The 19823-nt window shown below is 47.5% G+C and overlaps 2 protein-coding genes across 2 annotated transcripts; both read left to right on the top strand.

The window, feature by feature from the left end:
* LOC117056489 (WW domain-binding protein 2-like) lies at positions 1-4925 on the top strand. Its single transcript, XM_033166900.1, is given in 8 exon segments — positions 1-542; positions 545-599; positions 977-1085; positions 1500-1620; positions 1909-1998; positions 2610-2696; positions 3016-3126; positions 4803-4925. Coding segments are annotated over 8 exon segments (723 nt in total). The 5' UTR covers positions 1-460; the 3' UTR covers positions 4871-4925.
* A 7641-nt stretch (positions 4926-12566) lies between these two features.
* On the top strand, positions 12567-15850 carry IGFALS (insulin like growth factor binding protein acid labile subunit). The gene is made up of 2 exons (XM_033167592.1): positions 12567-12849; positions 14017-15850. Exons 1-2 carry the CDS (start codon positions 12834-12836, stop codon positions 15810-15812), a joined length of 1812 nt encoding a protein of 603 aa, XP_033023483.1. The 5' UTR covers positions 12567-12833; the 3' UTR covers positions 15813-15850.
* The last annotated feature ends 3973 nt before the right edge of the window (positions 15851-19823 follow it).

Here is a 19823-nt window from a genome sequence, read left to right on the forward strand (position 1 = left end):
CACGGTCAGATGCATGATGCCTCTGAATGCCAGTTGCTGGGGCTCACAAACAGGGAGAGCTCTTGTGCTCAGGTCCTGCTTATGGGCTCATCTGGTTGGCCTCTGTGAGAACAGGATGCTAGACTACATGGGCCACTGGCAGCAGACTTATATTATTATGAAATGGAGAGAATGGGAATAGATGCAACTAGCATCACTTGTCTGGGGAAAAGGAGTCTGGAAAACTACTCCCCAGATATTCAACTCCTGGCAGGATTTAACTTTCAGTCCAAGGCTCTCACGGGCTGCTTGTTTAAAGTCATCAGATTCTGGTGGAATTTAGGGAGACAGAAGAAAATGAGAATAAACCTGGCCTCATGGGAGCAACTCTCTAAAAATAAATAAGGGGTTTCTACTAATCCCAATTTCAAGTCAAAGCCTATGCTGTTACCTCACCTGTTGACATCACAGAGATGCTTACATGGTCCTGGCATTTCTCTTTGTCTCCAGTGCTCCTGAGCTAAAGGGAGCGTGGGTGTCCTTGAGACAGAGGAGTTGCTTCTCACGATGGAGGTGACTAGGTATCAGTTCTCCAGGTCAGCCAACAGTTCTGAGGAAAGGTAAATAGATAATCTTGGGGATGGAGTGAGGCAGGAAGGGGAGATGGAAAATCAAGGTGTCATTCAATATTGATAGGTGGCAACAAAAAGATGTGTCTTGCTCGAACTTCAAAAGCTGAAGGTAATTAAAATATGGGGTTTGGATGTAAAGGGAAAGATGATACATTCTGTAAAAGATGCTCCTTATTGAAGGGAACGGACTGCCACGCCCATCATCCATGAACATTGGCCATGCTGGCTGAGGCTGATGGGAGTTATCTAGCAGCAACCCTAAAGGAGAGGGACCCAAGGTTCCCTGTATTCACAGCTGCGAATCTCGTGAAGCGTGTTTTATTTGGGAATCTGATACATTCACCAACCAACTGCTTTTGTTTCAGGGTCCTTGCTCACTATAGCGAGGTGTCGTTATTGCTGGAAGGGCGGTCGGATTTTCCAGAAGAGCTGAAAGGCACCAAAAAGGGAATGTTGTACCTCACCCAGTACAAAGTAAGAGGGCTTGAGGGGTGAGGCAGGCTGACCATAATATAATAAGAGAGCACATAGCACCTCTCCCGCCTTTGGTAGGTGAACCTCTGACATCGCCTTGAGCTTGAGAGTCCCAGACCACCACCTCATGCTGCTGGTTTTGGGTGTCATTGAAGCACAGAACGTTTTAATTATGGATGACTGAATGAATAGTTTATTGTTCTTTGGCCATGGAGGCCTATCTCATGAACACCCTCACACTAATGCACACATCGCAAAGCACCTGTAAGCATCAAAATAAGTGCGCACACAATATATCCCCGTCCCTATTCTCCTTGCGGAAATGGAGAAGGGGCATTTTTTGAGCTGTGCCACCTTTAGTTCCTTGCGACACTACTCACTGCTTCTTGAATGGCTTCTCGGTTGCTTCCCTAGATGATCTTCCAGCACAAAGATAAGGGATCCACCATCATTCGTTTCCCGCTGCAGCTCCTAGGAGATTGTGTCCTGGAGGAGGAGCCGGGCTCCAAGCCCCAGCATATCAAAGGAACGCTGAGTATGTATCCCACCTGGAATCTATTGGCTGCTGTGTGTGATAGTTCTCAAAATGAGAGAGAACTCCCTCTGATGGGTTATCACAGGAACAGAGGAAGCTGCCATATACTGAATCAGACCATTGATCTATTTAGCTCAGAATTCTTCAACATCATTCATTGCAGGCCATACTTACTGTCTTTGCAAAGGTAGAATCCTAGCTTTTTACCATTTTGGGAGAAAAAAATATATGTTGGCGCAGATTACAATATTCTGAGCCCAATGTCTCACTGTAGCCTTTTCTCCCTAGCGTCTACCCAAGGGGTCCTTGCCTTCAAATTTACCTTCCAGTACGGAGCGTCCGATTGCCTAAACACAATAAAGGGTCTGATTGATGCAGGTGAGGAACTAGATTGAAAGGCCTTTCCTTTGTTGGATATCAAAGGCCCACTCCTTCCTCTCTGTCCCATTTAAAAGTCAGGGGACACCAACTGGAGGGAGCATTTGGCCAAAGGGCAGGACAGTTTTATGTCAGGATGTGCCTTTAAATGGGAACTGGATCCATTGAAACAGAGGTGCGGAATCTTTTGCAGCTTGAGCTTTCTTTCATTGGTTACTCTCCAGGGGCTACATTCCAGTGGTGGGAGGGGCAAGAGGGGAAAAGTGGGTGGAGCAATAGATGTGACTCTTAGCTTTGTAAAATAGTCCACAATCCAGCCACACCAATGTGAGAAATTAATATATTTTATATCTGCTTTGATTTTTTTAAAAAATGATTTTCTCCTTGCTTTTTTAATCATGGTTCTTTGTGTGTTTGTTTCTGTGTATTTTAGTCATGATTTATATAAAATTGGACTTCTTGTACACTGCTTGGGGAATTGTTTAGCAAGGAGTTTATAAATTTTCTAAATGAAAGATGCATACAAATTGCATACAAGTGCTGTGTGTGCACTTGCGAATCTATATATCAGACATGCTTTTCTCTCTCCTGCCTTTTTGTTAATCTAACAGACATACTGAGAGAAGGGACGAACCTCCAAGAATACCCCACTGCTTCCATCTATACCTATGCCTACCCCTCTGCACCCCGGGCAGCTCGTAAGTGCAGCAATGGTCTCCTTTGGATAGTGGGTGAAAGTTGGCCTACTAAGGAAGCTCAGATACCCAGCCTCTTAATGCGCAGCTGAAAAGCAGATGGGTTTCTAACTGACTTATCAAATCCAGTGTTGTGTTAATGCTGCTGCTGTTGTTTAACTAGGGCTGGCAATGGTAATTTGTTCAGGGCGCTGAGAGGTGCCAGGAGACCCCTGTTCCCCTGACAGAGCTGTAGCTCTTTCCTCCTTTAGTTCACAGACTTTATGTATGCTTTGTGTTCCTGATCCCAGTTTTCAATAGGTGCCTGTCCTTCTCTCCACAGGGTCTCTCAGCATGCTCCCACTGTGGCCTCCCCCGTACCCTGGCCCACCAGACCTCCCCCCTCCCTATTCCGAAGTGGAAGGAACGTCTCCAAGAGGGAGCAGGGGCTCAGGTAAAATCAGCTCGCCCGGTGCTAGCTCCTGGCATCCATGGGCATTTGCCGGGCAGGGCCCACCATTCGGGGCTGAATTAAGACCTTTAGCTTAAGTCCTCTATGCTTAGAAGATAGAATAAGAATGAGACAAAGATAAGTGTTTAGACAGGTTTGTATGTGTTTTTTTTTCTCTTATGTTTATTGTGTTGTTGTTTGATTTGTTTATTGTTTATTGTTTATTGTATTTTGTATTTTCGGTGTATTGGTGTATGTTCTGTTTCCTTTATATATGCATATAGAAAATAATAAAATCTTTATTAAAAAAAAAAAAAGAATTAAGACCTTTAGCATTGCTGCCCCCATATGCATCTAATTCAAAATAGAAACAATAATAAGCTTTTGCTTAATGGTTAATCCATCCCTGCCACCAGTACAAGCGTTTATGCCAGGCCTTCCTTGTCAAGGCTGCTGAATCTACAAGCCTCATTTTAATTCCCTGCAAATGCTCCAATGTTGGCTGCTCCAGGGCATTGTGGGGAATTACAATGGCAGCTCCCGGACATCCTTGAAGTACAGTGACTGCCACACCACCAGTTCCAGGTAAGCCTAAGGAGCTCCACCAGGGGGCACTCTCAACCAAGAGCTGCCCTTGCAAAGCAGCATATCATAGCTCTGGGCTGGTGAGCCTGTGGTCCTCTAGAGACCACTGGACTCCAGCTACCACCACCCCTGATTTCTGGCCATGCTAGCTAGGGCTGATGGAGTCCCAACATCACCCAGAAGGCCACAGCTTCCTCATCCCTGTCAACTGTGCTCATGTCCTTCAACCTAGCCACATCTTTGGTTCTGGAAATGTTCTTTGCCAGAGGAGTCGAACGTGAAATAGTTTATTAGAAATGTGTACAACAGCTCTTCTCTCCTTCAGTGACTTTCTCCCTCAGCTTCCAGCCCTGCTGCCTAATCTCCTAAACCAGATATAGGAGGTACCCTTAAAGGTATACTCACATTTATCCTTACACCTGAAAATCATAGTTCTTCACTCAGCACAGTGTAGCAGCAGGGTGACCAAAGAGGCTGCAGACTCCTCTCTGGCAATTTGAACATTTGCATAGTTTGGCCACCCATGTTGTGCAAACCAAGGCTGTGTACCATACATTTAAAGCACCCCCCCCAAGAATCATGGGAATTGTAGTTTAACCCCAATGAGCTGCAATTCTCAGCATCTTTTAAAAAACTACAGTTCCCAGAATTCTTTGTTGCGGGGAGGGAAATGAGTTTTAAATGAACACAGGTCTAGTTCAGGACTGGTCTGACTGCTTTGAGCCATTCTGGGCCTAGAGAAGAAGAGTTTGTATTTGATATCCCGCTTTATCACTACCCGAAGGAGTCTCAAAGTGGCTAACATTCTCCTTTCCCTTCCTTCCTCACAACAAACACTCTGTGAGGTGAGTGGGGCTGAGAGACTTCAGAGAAGTGTGACTAGCCCAAGGTCACCCAGCAGCTGCATGTGGAGGAGCGGAGACGCGAACCTGGTTCCCTAGATTACGAGTCTACCGCTCTTAACCAGGATATAAATTCAATGAAGGAATGAACTATTTAAAAAAAAAGTGGTGGAGGGGAGCATTGGATAATGTTGATATATTCTCTCTCTCTCTCTCTCTTTCTCTCTCTCTCTCCTTCCTCCCTCCCTACAGAGATCCAAGGAGGCTGCTGTCATTGCAGAGGACAGAGGATCCAGGATCATGTTAACAGGCAGGACTGAGGAACAAGTGCATAAACGTACTTTTCTTTAAAATTGTATCCGGTTTTTAACTTTTTTCTCTTCATTGCCTCTTCCAAGATTTCCTGGTAGGCCAGCGATTCAGTTGGACAAGCAACCAAGGGTTTCCAAACATAAGAACTTAAAAAACTGAAGAATAGACATGCTAGATCAGGCCAGTGGCCCACCTAGTCTAGCATCCTGGTCTCCCTACCAGATGCCCCCATGAGAAGCCCACAAGCAGGACCTGAGCACAACAGGATTTCCTCCTCCAGTGATTCCCAGATGCTCTGCCTCTGACAGTGGAGGGAGGACTGTGGAGGCTGAAGCAAGCCCGGCAGTCATGACTCGGGCTTCATCCACCAAATCTTGGGATTTGTTTTCTGGAATGTCTATGCTGCAGTGATTTGGATCCTGTAAATATAAAGAAAGAAGAATGTGAGGGTTGGCATGAAAAAACCCCCACAGCTTTAATTTGGAGAGTGACTCCATAGTTTGCACAAGTGCCACACTCCCCTCTTACCTGTGACTTGAGCAGACCCAGTACCTCAGCTCTGTGTCCCATTTATACTTTGCATCCTGATTGCAGCATCTGGGCTTGATGAGGAAGGTGACCCTCATCTGTTCCAAGCCTACTCCAGCTAAGGAATCGCACACCTTCTCCCAGAGCTAGCAAGCCCCACCTGGCCAGCTAGGGAGCTGGGCTCTTGGCCCTTGCCTGCCTCAGCCACTCCTGCTGCTCCCTATGTCTCAGAGCCTGCTATGTTTGGGGAGACAGGGGCCCCACTGGCTCTGGTAACGGGTTCTGCTGCTCTGGATCCTGTGCACTGGCCCCCATCCCCTCATCTTCCATCACCCTGTAAGTAGTTCCTATACCAACCTCTCTTTCCCCATCCCCAGCTTGCCACAATGTGTCCAAGCTGGGATCTTCCTCCTCCTCTTCCTCCCTGTTGTCCTGCCACTTCATGACACTTAGGAAGATTCGCCTTTAAATGTGAACTGCTAAACCCCCCTTTAAATCCATATCAACAAAAAGAAGGGAACTCACCCTAAAACTAACCTACAGGTGGTATCTAACACCAAGAAAACTAGCACAAATACGCCCAGGAACCTCACCAAAATACTGGAGAGGATGCACCTCCACGGGCACATACTTCCATATGTGGTGGGAGTGCCCCAAAATCCAAACATTCTGGAAAACAACCATACGAGAAATATGCAAAATAACCAAACAAGTGCTAGAAACCACCCCAGAACTGGCTTTACTAAACATCTTCCAAGACAATAATGCCCACTTACAACACAAGGAACTCATAATCCATCTACTCTCAGCAGCCAGAAACATCATAACCAGACACTGGAAAGACCTGTCAGGAGCAAGCATGGACCAATGGTACCAAGTAGTATGGGAAACAGCCCTACTAGAAAAATTAACCAGCAACCTAAAACTAGCACGGGGACAAACAGAAGAAGATACCTTCACCCCCATATGGTCCCCCTTCATCACACACACAGCTCAACAAGATAATGACAAAAACCTACCGACAGCATACAAATCAATATGGCTAACCTGATCCAAAACACCCACCCACCCCACTCACACAGAAAACCAAAGATCAACACAGCCAACCACAAAGGAACAAGTACACCCTACGCCAATCGCGACCTCTCACCGCCAAAGAAACACAAGCGAGCAACAGAGAACCAACACAAACGATGCTGACACCAAATCCTACATACATTAAGGAAAATAGAAACATCGCCTCCCCACCCCACCCTCCCCCCATCCCAACCACCTCCTTCCCCCTTCTCTGCCTAATGTCTCAACAACCAAAATTGAACTGTAAAAATGTTACATGGAAAAATGCGAGAGACATTGTACACACTTTTGTAAACCAAGAAAATCTTTAATAAAAAAAAGTGAACTGAATTCAATTCCCACCCATACGTGGTCCATGTGTGCAGACACAGTAGCAGATGCGGCAACAAAATGTTTCTTGTCTTTCACTCAGGGCCAATGCAACCATTAGGTAGGGTGAGGCCACAACCTCAAGTGTGGAAGGCCCTGAGGTGGTGTTCCTGGGGGCACCCTGCCTGCCTCCACCATTGATTTCATGAGATGTTGCCAAAACCACATGGCATCTTGAGGAGCTTGTGAGATCTCACCCCTCTCGCCTGAAGTGGCGAAACGGGACGCAGCGCCCCCGCTTCCACTGATAGGATGACAAGGCGCCACCTTCCTCTACCTTGTGCCTGTGTTTGTTTGTGGAGTTGGCATTTCCATCCCTGGCCCAACGCTGGCCAGAAAGTTCAGGTAGTCACAAGGACGCCTGTTCTCGCCAAAAGTTGGCGTCTTCTCTTGCCAAGGTAAATTTTGTGTTGGACAATCATTATCTAATCTGATTGGAGTGCAACACATTCTGTTCATACAAGCAATTTCTTAGAAGAAACTAACTGCAAGTTGCGTTATGGATGACAGTATCCCAAAATGTTTAAAACGCTATGCATTCCTCACTTCCCCAATCGGTGTGAAGTTCTAGGGGTGGAAGTACCTGGGTTTGCCTTGGCTTTTGAGGAGAGATCACTGGAGGCTTGTGGTGTTTTGTAAATAAAACAAATATTAGAAAATGTACAAGTGAAGGCAAGCAACATAAGCAGGCGGTAAACCCCTTGCTTCGCATCAGATCCTCCCTGGGAAGGCACACAACACCCAGCTGAGGCTAGCTGAAAAGGTCTTCTCAGTAGTTGATCCCAGACTTTGGAATTCCCTTCCTAGAGAGGCTAGACTGGCTCCCTCCTCTTTGTCCTTCCACCGACAAGGGAAGACTATTGTATTCCTGCAGGCTTTTGGGAGCTGGAAAGGGCTTTAAATAGTGCTGCACTGTTTTTAATATCTGTATTTTAACAGGGTTCCCCCCCCCTATTGCTTTAATTTTGTTACAGTTTAATTACTCTTTAACTATTATTTTTTATTTGTTTTTAGCTTTCTGTGTTTTATTCGTGCTCGTTTTAATTTTTGTGAGTTTCCTGGAGTCCCAGTTCTGGGAGAAAGTTGGGATGTAAATAAATATAATAAAAATAAAAGTAGTCCATTAAGGCAAGTGAGGTGCTGCCCCACCAAAATTCAGCCAGCCCCCACTTCCCTCCCTCCTTACTTACAACTAACCAGGGGAGGCTCTGCCTGTCATTGGCTCTGGCTCCACCCATTGGTCTCCCTACCTTTTGCCCTACCAATCCCAATGGGCACTACATCTGAGGATGCTTCACAGCTCACTCTCTGTCTTGCTGTCACATCACAGCTGCTTTGTCCATTACTTCACACATGCACTCCTACCTTCTCTAAACTCCAATGGCTTTTTTCATTTAAAGCCTCCCAGACTTAATTTATCCTTATTCTGAAGTTGCTTTTGAGGGCAAAAACCAATGTGGTGTAGTGGTTAGTGTGTTGGACCAGGACTTGGGAAAACCAGAGCTCAAATCCCCGGTCTGCCATGAAGCTCACTGGGTGATCTTGGGCCAGTCACTGTCTCTCAGACTAGCCTACATTACAGGGTTGTTATGAGGATAAATTGAGGAGGAAGAGAACCATGCATGCCGCCTTGAGATCCTTGGAGGAAAGGTGGGGTATCAATGCAATCCTTTGCTTGGCATCCGTCTGTCTCAGGAGACAATGGAGGAGAAGTCAAACTGTTGGCAGGTTGCAGCACCTGCTGTGGTTGTAGAGACCGATGTAGGAGAGACATGTTTTGTTGCAGCTGGGGCAGACAAAGGCATCCAGTTGAGCTGCTGCAGATGAGCGCCCATACCTTATGCCAATCAAGTTCAGCTTATAACTTGTAACTGCTGCCTCCTGCGTTGTTTTTGCTGAAGTTACCTCTCCAGGGCACAAGCCTGGGCAGTGTGTGTATGGAGGTCTTGGGCTGCTTAGATGGCAATAAAGAAATACATTATTATTATTTGAATTTATATATTGCATTTCCTCCTCAAGGAGCCCAGGGCAGCAAACAGGTACAATGATTAAAAACAAACAGAGAATATAAAACATTCTAAAAAGTTTAAAACATTATAAAAACAATAACAATTTAAAAAGAATCTATAAGCAGTTGCAGATTTTAAACATTCTAAAACCAATTACATTTAAAAGCATTCTTCCAGGCAGTGATTATGAGGGGGTTGCCTGATCGGGATGGTTGAAATTTCTCAAGAGTAAACAGAGAGAGTTTTGACCAATGATGGCTGCTGAAGCCTTCGGTGCCAAAAAGCTGCATTGGGTTGAAAACTGCTGGAAGTCTGTTTCCCAGAAATGCACATCATTAAAATGTGCTGTCAGGAAATTTTGGCTACCCAGTAAAACAACAAACAGAACCCTGCTCCACCTTGCAACAGATTCAGTCAATTCCTGTGTTCTTTCATCTGGGAAAGGTAGCAAAACTGTTCTTTCTTAACACTCTCATTCCTGCCTTAATTCAGGTGTTGTTTTGGGATGCAGATGAACTTGCGTGCCACTTTTGAGGGAGGTCTGGAGAGTAGAAATGAGAGAACGGGCCTTTTCCACAAAAGCTTCCCCTGCTACAATTATGGAGTGCATTCCCAGGATGCTTTTGGGGAGCCATGACTGTTTACAGTGGCGTGATACTGCTTTAAATCTATAGTCCAAATGAGGGCCAATATCATGCTCTGGTCTGACACTGAGTAAGAGAAAGAGGTAACAATGGTCAAATGTTGCAGGACCTCGGATAGCTCCAGGTGAGCAAAACTGAGGCCTCTTCACCCTCACCCGCTTGTAGAGAACTTCAGGGCCTTAAAGGGCTGGTCCCTGTGGCCAGGTACTCCTCCTCTGTTCTGCAGCCACTTGCCTGGTGTGCTCGCTGTGCTGTTGGACCTGTGATGTACTGCGGGAGGCACCTCATTCCTCAGGCTCAGGGGAAGGTGCCTGCGAGGGTCCAGGTTCTGGTGGTCTGTGAGGTTCTGTGGTGTAGTGGTTAACAGCGGTAGACTCGTAATCTGGTGAACCGGGTTCGATTCCCCACTCCCCCACATGCAGCTGCTGTGAGACCTTGGGCTAGTCACACTTCTCTGAAGTCTCTCAGCCCCACTCACCTCACAGAGTGTTTGTTGTGGGGGAGGAAGGGAAAGGAGAATGTTAGCCGCTTTGAGACTCCTTCAGGTAGTGATAAAGTGGAATATCAAATCCAATCTCTTCTTCTTCTTCCTGGGTGCTCCCATCCAACAACTTCAGGTGCAGTGGGTCTCCTGATCCTCAGCAGGTCAATTCAGAGATCCAGCTTCTTAGCTGCTACATCTACAGCAGTGTTTTTCAAACTCGGGTCGCAAGCTGTTGGACTACAACTCCCATCATCCCTAGCTAGCAGGACAAATGGTCAGGGATGATGGGAGTTTAAAACTGTGCTTTAAAGAGATGGGGCTGATAATGTTATGTATAGCGTTTCTAGCCTGTATTTTAGCTAGAAAAGCTGTCAAAGCAGCTTAAAAAGGTCTATGACTGGATTGTAGCCTACCGTACGAAAAGTAGAATCAGATCCATTTTCTGCCCACTTTTTGTTCTGGCTCTGACCACCACAGCCACGCGGCCCCTAGAAAGCTTCCTATGAAGGTATGCGGCCCTTGCAGTGAATAGGATGCCTGGCCTCTGCTATAAAGGATCCAGGCATTTGTCCCATTTGAAAAACACTTCCCAACATACCGGTACATGTGTTTGGGTGTTCTTAGTATGAGCACCCATGGTTTTCTCTTTTTGTCATTCCTAACGAAATTCCAGCTTCTGTTTTTTCTTGGCTCGAAGGTCTCTGCTGAGTCAGGTCTTTTTTTAGAGCTTTAGCTGATTACGACTTGTGTCAATATTTACTTAGCGCCTGTCCGATTGTGTGCCTTTCCCATTTCTCCTTTTTGATCTATAATTTCCAAGAACAGAATGCTAAAATTGAGCACTCTGTGTCTGTGTGTCCATGTGTGTGTGTGTGTGCATTGGGGATAATCTAAATTATATAGAGGAGAAATATAGGGTGTGTGTGTGTGAGAGTGTGTGTGTGAAGGGGTGAAAACCCAGCACTCAGGACAAGGGTGTTCCCCGCATACCCATTTGCCTTTTCTCTTGGGGCTCCATTCTTTCCCAAATGTGTCCAAGCATTTTTCTCCAATTGGACAATGTTTAAAGAGCTTTATCCAAGCAAATAGAGAACACTGTGGTTCTATATCCAGGACTGGGCCTTGCTCTTCTTTGCCAGGCACTGCTCATTATCAACAAATAGTTTTGCCCCAGCCCTGCAAATGCTTCAACCAGGGAAGGGGGAACTTTTCTTCAGCCCAAGGGCCACATTCACTCAGGGGAAACCTTCTGGGAGCCACACTGACCACTACAGCACACAGAAAAGGATCGTTAGCCAAGTCTCTTCAATAGCATATAGACAGAGTCCAGAGGGGGAGGGAAAAGAAATCTTGACAACTCGTTGCTGAGCAAACTGAATGAAAACAGTGTATAATTTGATGAGAAAGGAACAGAGAGTGTTTTGTTTTTCTTAGCTCAGGCTTTACACATAGCTGGAAGACATGCAACAGAAACATACACAGGAAAAACTTCCTCAGAACTATGCAGCTAATCGGAACTCATGCGACCACAGTAAAGATCAAGCCACTCTCTGCCTCGTTGCCAAGCAACACCGCCACATACATCCTTGGTTGACATGGTTTAATATGAACAGAAATAACCCTTAAATTGCCCTTTGAATGATTCCCTACTGTTGGAATTCCATCAAGGACAAGTGGGGTTATGGCTTGAAATAAAGAGGAAGTCCACCCCCCATGCCATTTTGAATAGGTGCAAGATTCTACACTAGGGTGTTTCTGTAGTTTGGATTTAACAGTCCTCTCTTCACCCTGGGACTTGCAGCTTCCCATGGGAGAAGCTAGGCAGCCTTAGCAAAAAGTTCTCACTCGCAAGCTAAGCTACAATTCCCAACACTCTTTGCAGAGCGCATGTCCCCCTATCAGCAGACCGCATTCTTGGGTAGCTTCTAGGTCCCAGGTGGCAGTGACACCTGCCTTGGGATAGGCAAAGGGACTCGAGTCAAATGGCTGAACCTGAGAGCTGCCCATGTCAGCTTTCTGTAATACTCCTCCTGCTGGTATAGCATGGCTCCAGGGTGTTGTACAGAAACCAGTTTCAGCCTGAGGACCCTGGAAGGCTGCTCAAAAAGGAGCATATCTCTCAGGGTGAAAAAGTTCCCTCACCTTTGCCGTAAGTTTGCAGCTTGGTGCTGGAGGTCTCAGCTGACGCTTTGAATTCTAGGCCAAAGAAGCAATGGTTAGCCTCCAGTTTGGGAAACTCTAGCTTATTCACAGATTTAGCTCCAACCATAAGCAAAACAGACAGGCTCCCTTCATGAAAGGGCCATAGCCCAGTGCTTTGTTTGCAGAAGGCCCCAGGTTCAACCCCCAGCACCTCCAAGGAAAAACTAGGAGGTGGCAGAATTGGGGGCAGGAGGGAAGACCTCTGTCTTGCAAAGCTGCAACCAGTCAGATTAGATAACACAGTGTTAGGTGGTCCCATAGCGTGACTCCTCCTTCTATCCTCCCTATAGATTGGGTCATCAGGGTAATTCCTCTGTGCATTGCGAGTGCTAGCCATTAAGGAGAGCCACAGGCCCATCTGGTGGCCAGTCACATGCTTCTGGGAATCCTACAATCAAAGCATGAGGGCAATAGCCCTTTCCTGTTGCAGTGTTGCAGCAAGGGCGAAAATCCAGGCTGTGTCACCAATGCAAACCTAATGGTATTCCTAAACCGGTGACGGACTGGTTAAAAGCAGCCTGTCCGTAGACTGCTGGACAAGCGTCAAGGCGGTTGCTGCTGTATTGCTACATTAGCAGCAGGCGGGGAAATGCAAAGAGCAGAACTTGCCTGAGGTGGCTGGGCAGACCTTTGCCTTCCCAGACGTTCACCAGCAAGCATGAGGATGAGCAAAGGTAAGGGGAGAATGTTGTGTTTTCCAGCGATTCCTTTCTGTGTGTTTCTTTAGAGCTGTGCAAAACAGGTCTCCGGATGAGTGCAAGTCAGCCTCCCTGCCTCCTCCTCCTCCTCCCCAACTTGGAAGAGCAGGTGGGCTGTTGTGATGAGCACGAGAATCAAAACGATCAAGGGGCTCGAGGGACGTCTGTAACAATCTGGGACTTTTTAGTTTGGCAGGCAAAGTAAGGAACGGTATGAGAAAGGTGTACAAAATGATTTGTGGTGTGGAGAAAATGGAGAGAGAGAAGTTTTTCTGCCTCTCTCGTAATGCTAGAACTCAGGAACGTTCAGCGGAGTTGAGCGGTTGGGAGGTTCAGACAGACAAAGTCCCTCTTTGCACAGCACACAGACTGTGAAATTTGCTCCTACAGGATGCAGGGATGGCCAGCAAATTGGGTGGCTTTAAAAAAAAAGTCTAGACAAATTTATGGAGGAAGAGAGCGGGAAGGAGAGAGGTTTTGTGATCAGGTTCTGCTTTTGTGCTTCCGATAGGGGTTTCGTTGACCCCTAGACTAGATGGATGCTGGACTAGGTGGGCCTTAGTTCTGATCTGGAAGGGCTCTTCTTCTTTTCTTATGACTGGTCATCCTAACACAGAGAGAAATTGTCGCTGATGACCTAAGGATAGAAGGAGCTCTCTCTTTGAGGTGAGAACAGGATGCTGAACCGCATAGGCCTTTGGCTCTGAATCACCTGTATCTTGTGATATGCCCACAAAAACGTAATAAAATCCCTTCTGGATCTGACTCAAGGCCCATCTAGTCCAGTATCCTGTTCTCACGGTTGCCAACCAGATTCATAAGCAGGGCCCTGAGGGTGGCAGCAGTCTCTCCACTTTAGATTCCCAGCAGCTGACATTTAGAGGCACCGGGCTGGCCCAAAGCATTTTGGCATCTGAGGCAAACCACAACATGCCACTCCCCACCAGGGAATAAGGGGCGAGTGAAGATCTGCACCTGGGGAAATCAAATCAACCTTACCTGATGGCTAAAATGAGAATCAAAGGACGTTGTGGGAGGGAAAGAAGCCACACCCATGGCTGTCAAAGGGTTTTTTGGGGTGTTACACCAGCACAGCTTGTTTTTTCACTGGTTTGAGAGCTTCTGTCACTATCTGTCCCACAGGATCAGTGTTGGCGTTGACTCTGATTTGGCTGTTGGCAGCGAGGTCTCAGCCCCTCGAAGCGGGGCCCACCAATGAACAGGCCAGCCCCGAAAAGCAGAAGTGTCCCAGCCTGTGTGGCTGCAGTTACGATGAACGCAATGATGAGCTGAGTGTCTACTGCAGCTTGCGAAACCTCACCAGCCTTCCTGAAGACGTTCCCAAGGCCGTGAGGATGTTGTGGCTGGAAGGAAACAATTTCACTTCCTTGCCAGCTCTTGCTTTCAGGAACCTCTCCAGCCTGGAATTTCTCAACCTTCAGGGCAGCCACCTGTCAAGCATCGAACAGCACGCCTTCCATGGCTTGGAGGAACTCTACTCCTTGCTCCTCCAGCACAACCAGCTGAAGTCGTTGGCGCCCAACATCTTCCTCCATCTGCAGAACCTGGTTTCCCTACATCTCAACAACAACCAGTTTAGCAAGATTGAGGAAGGTGTGTTTGCTGGGCTCTCCAATCTCTGGTACTTGAACCTCGGATGGAACTCCTTGGTGGTCCTGCCGGACAAAGTGTTTCATGATCTACCCAACCTGCGGGAGCTGATCCTGGCTGGGAACAAGCTCCACTATCTCCAGCACCAGCTCTTTTACAGCCTCAGTGAGTTGAAAGAGCTGGACCTGAGTGGGAATTCCCTGAAGGGCATCAAGGGCAACATCTTCACGAAGCTGCAGAAGCTGCAGAAGCTTTACCTCAGCCAGAACCAAATCAACGCCATCGCCCCACGAGCTTTCATGGGCATGAAGTCTCTGCGATGGTTGGACCTGTCCCACAACCGCCTCACCATGCTTTTTGAAGACACGTTTGCGGGCCTTTCAAGCCTGCATGTGTTGCGCCTCTCCAACAATTCCATTGCCAGTCTGAGGCCAAGGACCTTCAAAGACCTCCAGTACTTGGAGGAGCTGCAGCTGGGGAACAACAAGCTCAGAAGCCTGCCAGAAAGGGCCTTCGACAAGCTGAGTCAGCTGGAGGTTCTCACGCTCAACAACAACCATATCCAAGAGATCAGGGCTGGGGCTTTCCTTGGTCTTTCCAACATGGCAGTGATGAACCTCTCTGGGAACTGCCTTAAGGCCCTCCCAGATTTTACCTTCAGGGGACTCAGCCAACTGAACAGCCTCCACTTGGAAAACAGCTGCCTCAGCAGGATAAGGCCACATATGTTCTCCGACCTTTCCAGCCTCCGGAGGCTCTTCTTGAAACACAACGCCATCTCAGAAATGGAGGACCACAGCCTGGGCGATTTGCACGAGCTGCTTGATCTGGACCTCAGGCACAACCAGCTGAGCAGCCTCTCCCCAAACCAGTTTGCAGGCCTCCGTAACTTAGAATACCTCCTCCTGTCCTCCAACCAGCTGCTAGACATCTCTCCTGAAGCCTTCACCCCACTTCTGCGCCTCTCCTGGCTCGACCTCTCCAGCAACTGTTTGGAGGCCCTGGAGGGTGACATCTTCCGCTCCTTCCCCAGGCTGGGATATCTGAACATCGGGAACAATTCGCTCAGAACCTTCTCGGTGGATTGGCTGAGCCCTTCACTCGTCCAACTGTGGCTGGAAGGGAACAAGTGGCAATGCAACTGCTCCCTGAAAGGACTTAGAAACTTTGCCCTGCAGCACCCCAGTGTTGTATTGCGGTACACACAGTCCATCACAGAAGGAGATGCTCCTGTATATACTTACAACAACATCACTTGCCTTAGCCCTGGGGAGGTAGCAGGACTTGATCTTCGGGACATCCAAGACACCCATTTTGCCGATTGCTAAATAATGGTACTTTTTACTTGGTTTTCCCTGCCCGCCCCCCAAAACGCTTTCTGTATAGCTGGTGTCAGCATGCTCTCCTGGACCCCATGATTTGACGAAGAAGAAGGAGGAGGAGGAGTTTGGATTTGATATCCCGCTTTATCACTACCCGAAGGAGTCTCAAAGCGGCTCACATTCTCCTTTCCCTTCCTCCCCCACAACAAACACTCTGTGAGGTGAGTGGGGCTGAGAGACTTCAAAGAAGTGTGACTAGCCCAAGGTCACCCAGCAGCTGCATGTGGAGGAGCAGAGACGTGAACCCGGTTCCCCAGATTACGAGTCTGCCGCTCTTAACCACTACACCACACTGGCTCTCTTGCATCTCTTGCAGGGGTGGACCTCAGCCTGATTTTATATGGCTCTTGGGCCTTTGCAAGTGATCATTTAAGACTCCCGGCAAGAGAGGACCGTCCTTCCACTGGTGGGAAGAGAAGGGAGGGAGGTGACAGAAAGAAAGAAAAGAGGGTGGCCCCATTTTAACCTTTTCCTTTCTCCACTACCAGTTTTGGCTCCACTCACATCGGCCCCTGAGGGATTGCCCCAAGGGAAGGCGGCCCTCAACATAAAAAGGTTGCTCAATGCTCATCCCTGATCTATTGGGAAAGTGGGACAGTCCCACCTCTATGCCTTTCCCCTTACTTTCTGGACGTGCTATCCCCTGGAACGGGCAGCCTGTGTGGCAGGTGGGAAGATTTTCCTAAGGTTTCCATTTCAGCAGGCAGTCCCAGGGGTGGGTGAGTGTGTTTCCTTCCCCAACACTATTAGGATATTTATCCTCCTCTGGCACCTTCAGGGACTGCACTCCTGACCACAAGAGCCTGACGCAATGTACTTGACATGCTCAATTCCAAGTCAAGCAACCAAACAGGGGCTTGGTAGATGCAGGAAACGCCACAATGTGGCAGGTGCGCCATGTGGCAATATACAGTGGTACCTCCGGTTACGAACTTAATTCGTTCCGGAGGTCCGTTCTTAACCCAAAACCATTCTTAACCCGAGGCGCTTTTTTGCTAATGGGGTCTCCCGCTGCTGTGCCGCCGCGTGACTTCCGCTCGCAACCTGGGGCAAAGTTCGCTACCAGGAGCATCTACTTCTGGGTTAGCCGAAGCGTTCGTAAGGAGGACGGTACGTAACCCGAGGTTCCACTGTATACTCATCAGGCTCGGCACCAGCAGGTGGCACCCTTGGGCAATTGCCAGGGCCCTGAGGTCTTGACAGGACCCACCTCTGATATTGCCTGCCCTTGGTCCCTAACAATGATAATAATCACTGTGGAGTCTCCAGTGTTCAGATCTTTGAGCCTGCAATGTAGTACAGCTTTGGGGCGTCCTGTGGAATTGAAATGGTGCCTCTCAGACCCACACGGGGTGCCACCTGGTGCTGGTCAAAGCACGATTGCAGCCTGCTGCTGTTTTCGCTGGCAGGTAAGCATGTCAGGGGGAGGTTCCGATGTAGGAGCCAGATCCAATACATATAGAAATGTAGGAAGCTGCCTTACCCTGAACCCAGACCATTAGTCTATCTAGCTCAGTATTGTCCACACTGACTGGCAGCAGCTCTCCGCAGAGTTCCAGGCAGGGGTCTGGAGATGTCAGGGGCTGGACCCGAGACCTTCTGCATGCATAGCAGGTGCTCTGTGACTGTGCTAGGGTGGGTACGGTGTCAAAATCCCCATGGGAGCTTTTTGGCAGCTTTCCCCATGGATGCCACATACTCATAAATCGCAACAGGTTAATAAACTTTCAGAGCTACGGCAAAGGCTTTTGGTTTTTCTGATGATGCTTCGTCTAAATAGGAACCACGAGATCTGAGCTATGGCTGTAATATAGGTAAGTAGATAAAACGAGCTGCTTCAAAACTTCTTGTGCCTGAAGAAAATAAAATCAACGAGTAACACCAACAACATACTGTATTGTAAAAATGCAGAGACCAATCGCAATTCATTTCTCCATCTCACCCAGGCAGAATCTCTGGAGAAAGCAAAAGGCACATGGAAGGATGGTCACATTATGTTACAGACATCTTGTTCAATCTGTGTTATGCTCCACCTCTGCTCTTGGAGGCAGTATGACTCTGAAGGCCAGTTGTTGGGAACTGCAAGTGGGAAGAGTGCACTCAGGTCCTGCTTATAGAATTGTAGAGTTGGAAGGGACCCTGGGGGTCATCTACTCCAACCCCCTGCAATCTTTTGCCCAACATGGTGCTCAAACCCATGACCCTGAGTGCTTGTGGTCTTCCCAGTGGGGGAGCTGGTTGGCCCCTGTAAGGACAGGATGTTGGACTAGATGGGCCTTTGGCCTGATCCAGCAGGGCTCTTATGTTCTTGAGCTTGCAGATAACTTCCTTCTGGATTTGCATCCAGAGAGGCATAGATTCCCCTCCCTTAAATCAGCTACGTTTTTGCAACAGCCTTTAAACAAGAAAATTGTGACCTCAAGCAGATGCTGACCATGCGACCATTCTTTCCAGGCAGACATGCTATCACCTAAATTGCACTGGCCAGATGCAATAAAACATTTAGTGCTTCAGAACCAGTCATGGCCAACCAAAATTCAGAAGATTTTCTAAAAAAATTTTTTTATCTTATTGACCTACAGTTCTAATCCGTTACATTATGCCATTCTAAATAGTCCAAGAAGTGCTGGTTGTGGAATTCTGCTTTGGGGAATCGTGGTTATCAAAACTGTGCGATTAGATTTTATTTTTTCTGGTTGAGACTGCTGATTGATCTTATTGATTCAGAGACTGGAAATATCTCACACCTAATGGTGAACTTGGATGATGAGCGTTGACAGAAATAAAGCTAAAACAGGCCTCACTGAGTCATGAGTATCTGCCTACTCGTAGGAGCCCTAAGATTCGCAAAAGTACAGGGGGGAAATGCTTAAAATAAATACAACCCCAACAAAAAAGAAGCAGCTCAATCACCATGGAATATTGAATATCAGTTGTAAAATAAAATCAGGAGAGGAAAATAACAAGAAATATTTCATTGACCTGCAGTTCTAATCTGTTATCGATTATGTCATTCGAAATAGTTCAAGAAGTGCTGGTTGTGGAATTCTGCTCTGGGGAATTGTAGTTATCAAAATTGCGCAATTAGATTTTACTTTTTCTGGTTGAGACTGCCGATTGATCTAAAATAAAGTCAGGAGAGGAAAATAATAAAGTGGGGAGAGGAAGACCGGACTGCCCTACCAGGTGGTTGGAATTTAGAAGCCCAACGTACTAAAGGGAACAAGTGTAGAGATCCCCAAAGTCGGACCTATACAGATGCAACATGTGGGAGGTAAGAATGGCGCAGAGCAGGTGGAGGGCCATTGGAGCTTCTTCATTAGCCCAGCAACCTCCCCTGCTCACCCATCTACTCAGGCTTGGGGATAAAAATCCCTCCTATTGGAGCATGGCATGTGTGCATAAAGGATTGTGCGGTGGCCACCCCCTTGCTACCAGCTCTGGCCAAGCTCACTTGAGCCACACTCCCTGCTGGTGATCGGTCCCTGGATGTTCAGCGACAAGGTAACGCAGAACTTCAGGCAGCTGCTGAAATTATGGCACAAAAGTATGGGGGACCCTTATTTTATACATTCTTCTAAATAATATAGATTGACTGGTCAGAAAAATCTCTAAACGATGCATCTCTAAGCAGCAACAGCGGATTCCATAACTCCCATCACTTGACAATCCCTAATTTTAGGTAAATGGCAGGACCTACAAATCCAAATCGAGGAGCTTGTAGGACACACATACACACAAAAGCTAAGGCTGCTGGGGCCCCCAGTGCCACCTGCCCCCCCCCATTAATGCAAGCACTGATATAAACAAGGGTTCTTCAACTTTGGGTCCCCCATATGCTGCCAGATGCCAGGGGTGATGGGTGTTGTAGTCCACCACATTTGGGCCAATGGGGCAAGACAACTCAGCCCTAAAATAATGGGCATGCAATTTTTTTTAAAAAAGCACATAGAAGTC

This window comes from Lacerta agilis, chromosome 13 (assembly GCF_009819535.1).
Source record: "Lacerta agilis isolate rLacAgi1 chromosome 13, rLacAgi1.pri, whole genome shotgun sequence".
Taxonomy (NCBI): domain Eukaryota; kingdom Metazoa; phylum Chordata; class Lepidosauria; order Squamata; family Lacertidae; genus Lacerta; species Lacerta agilis.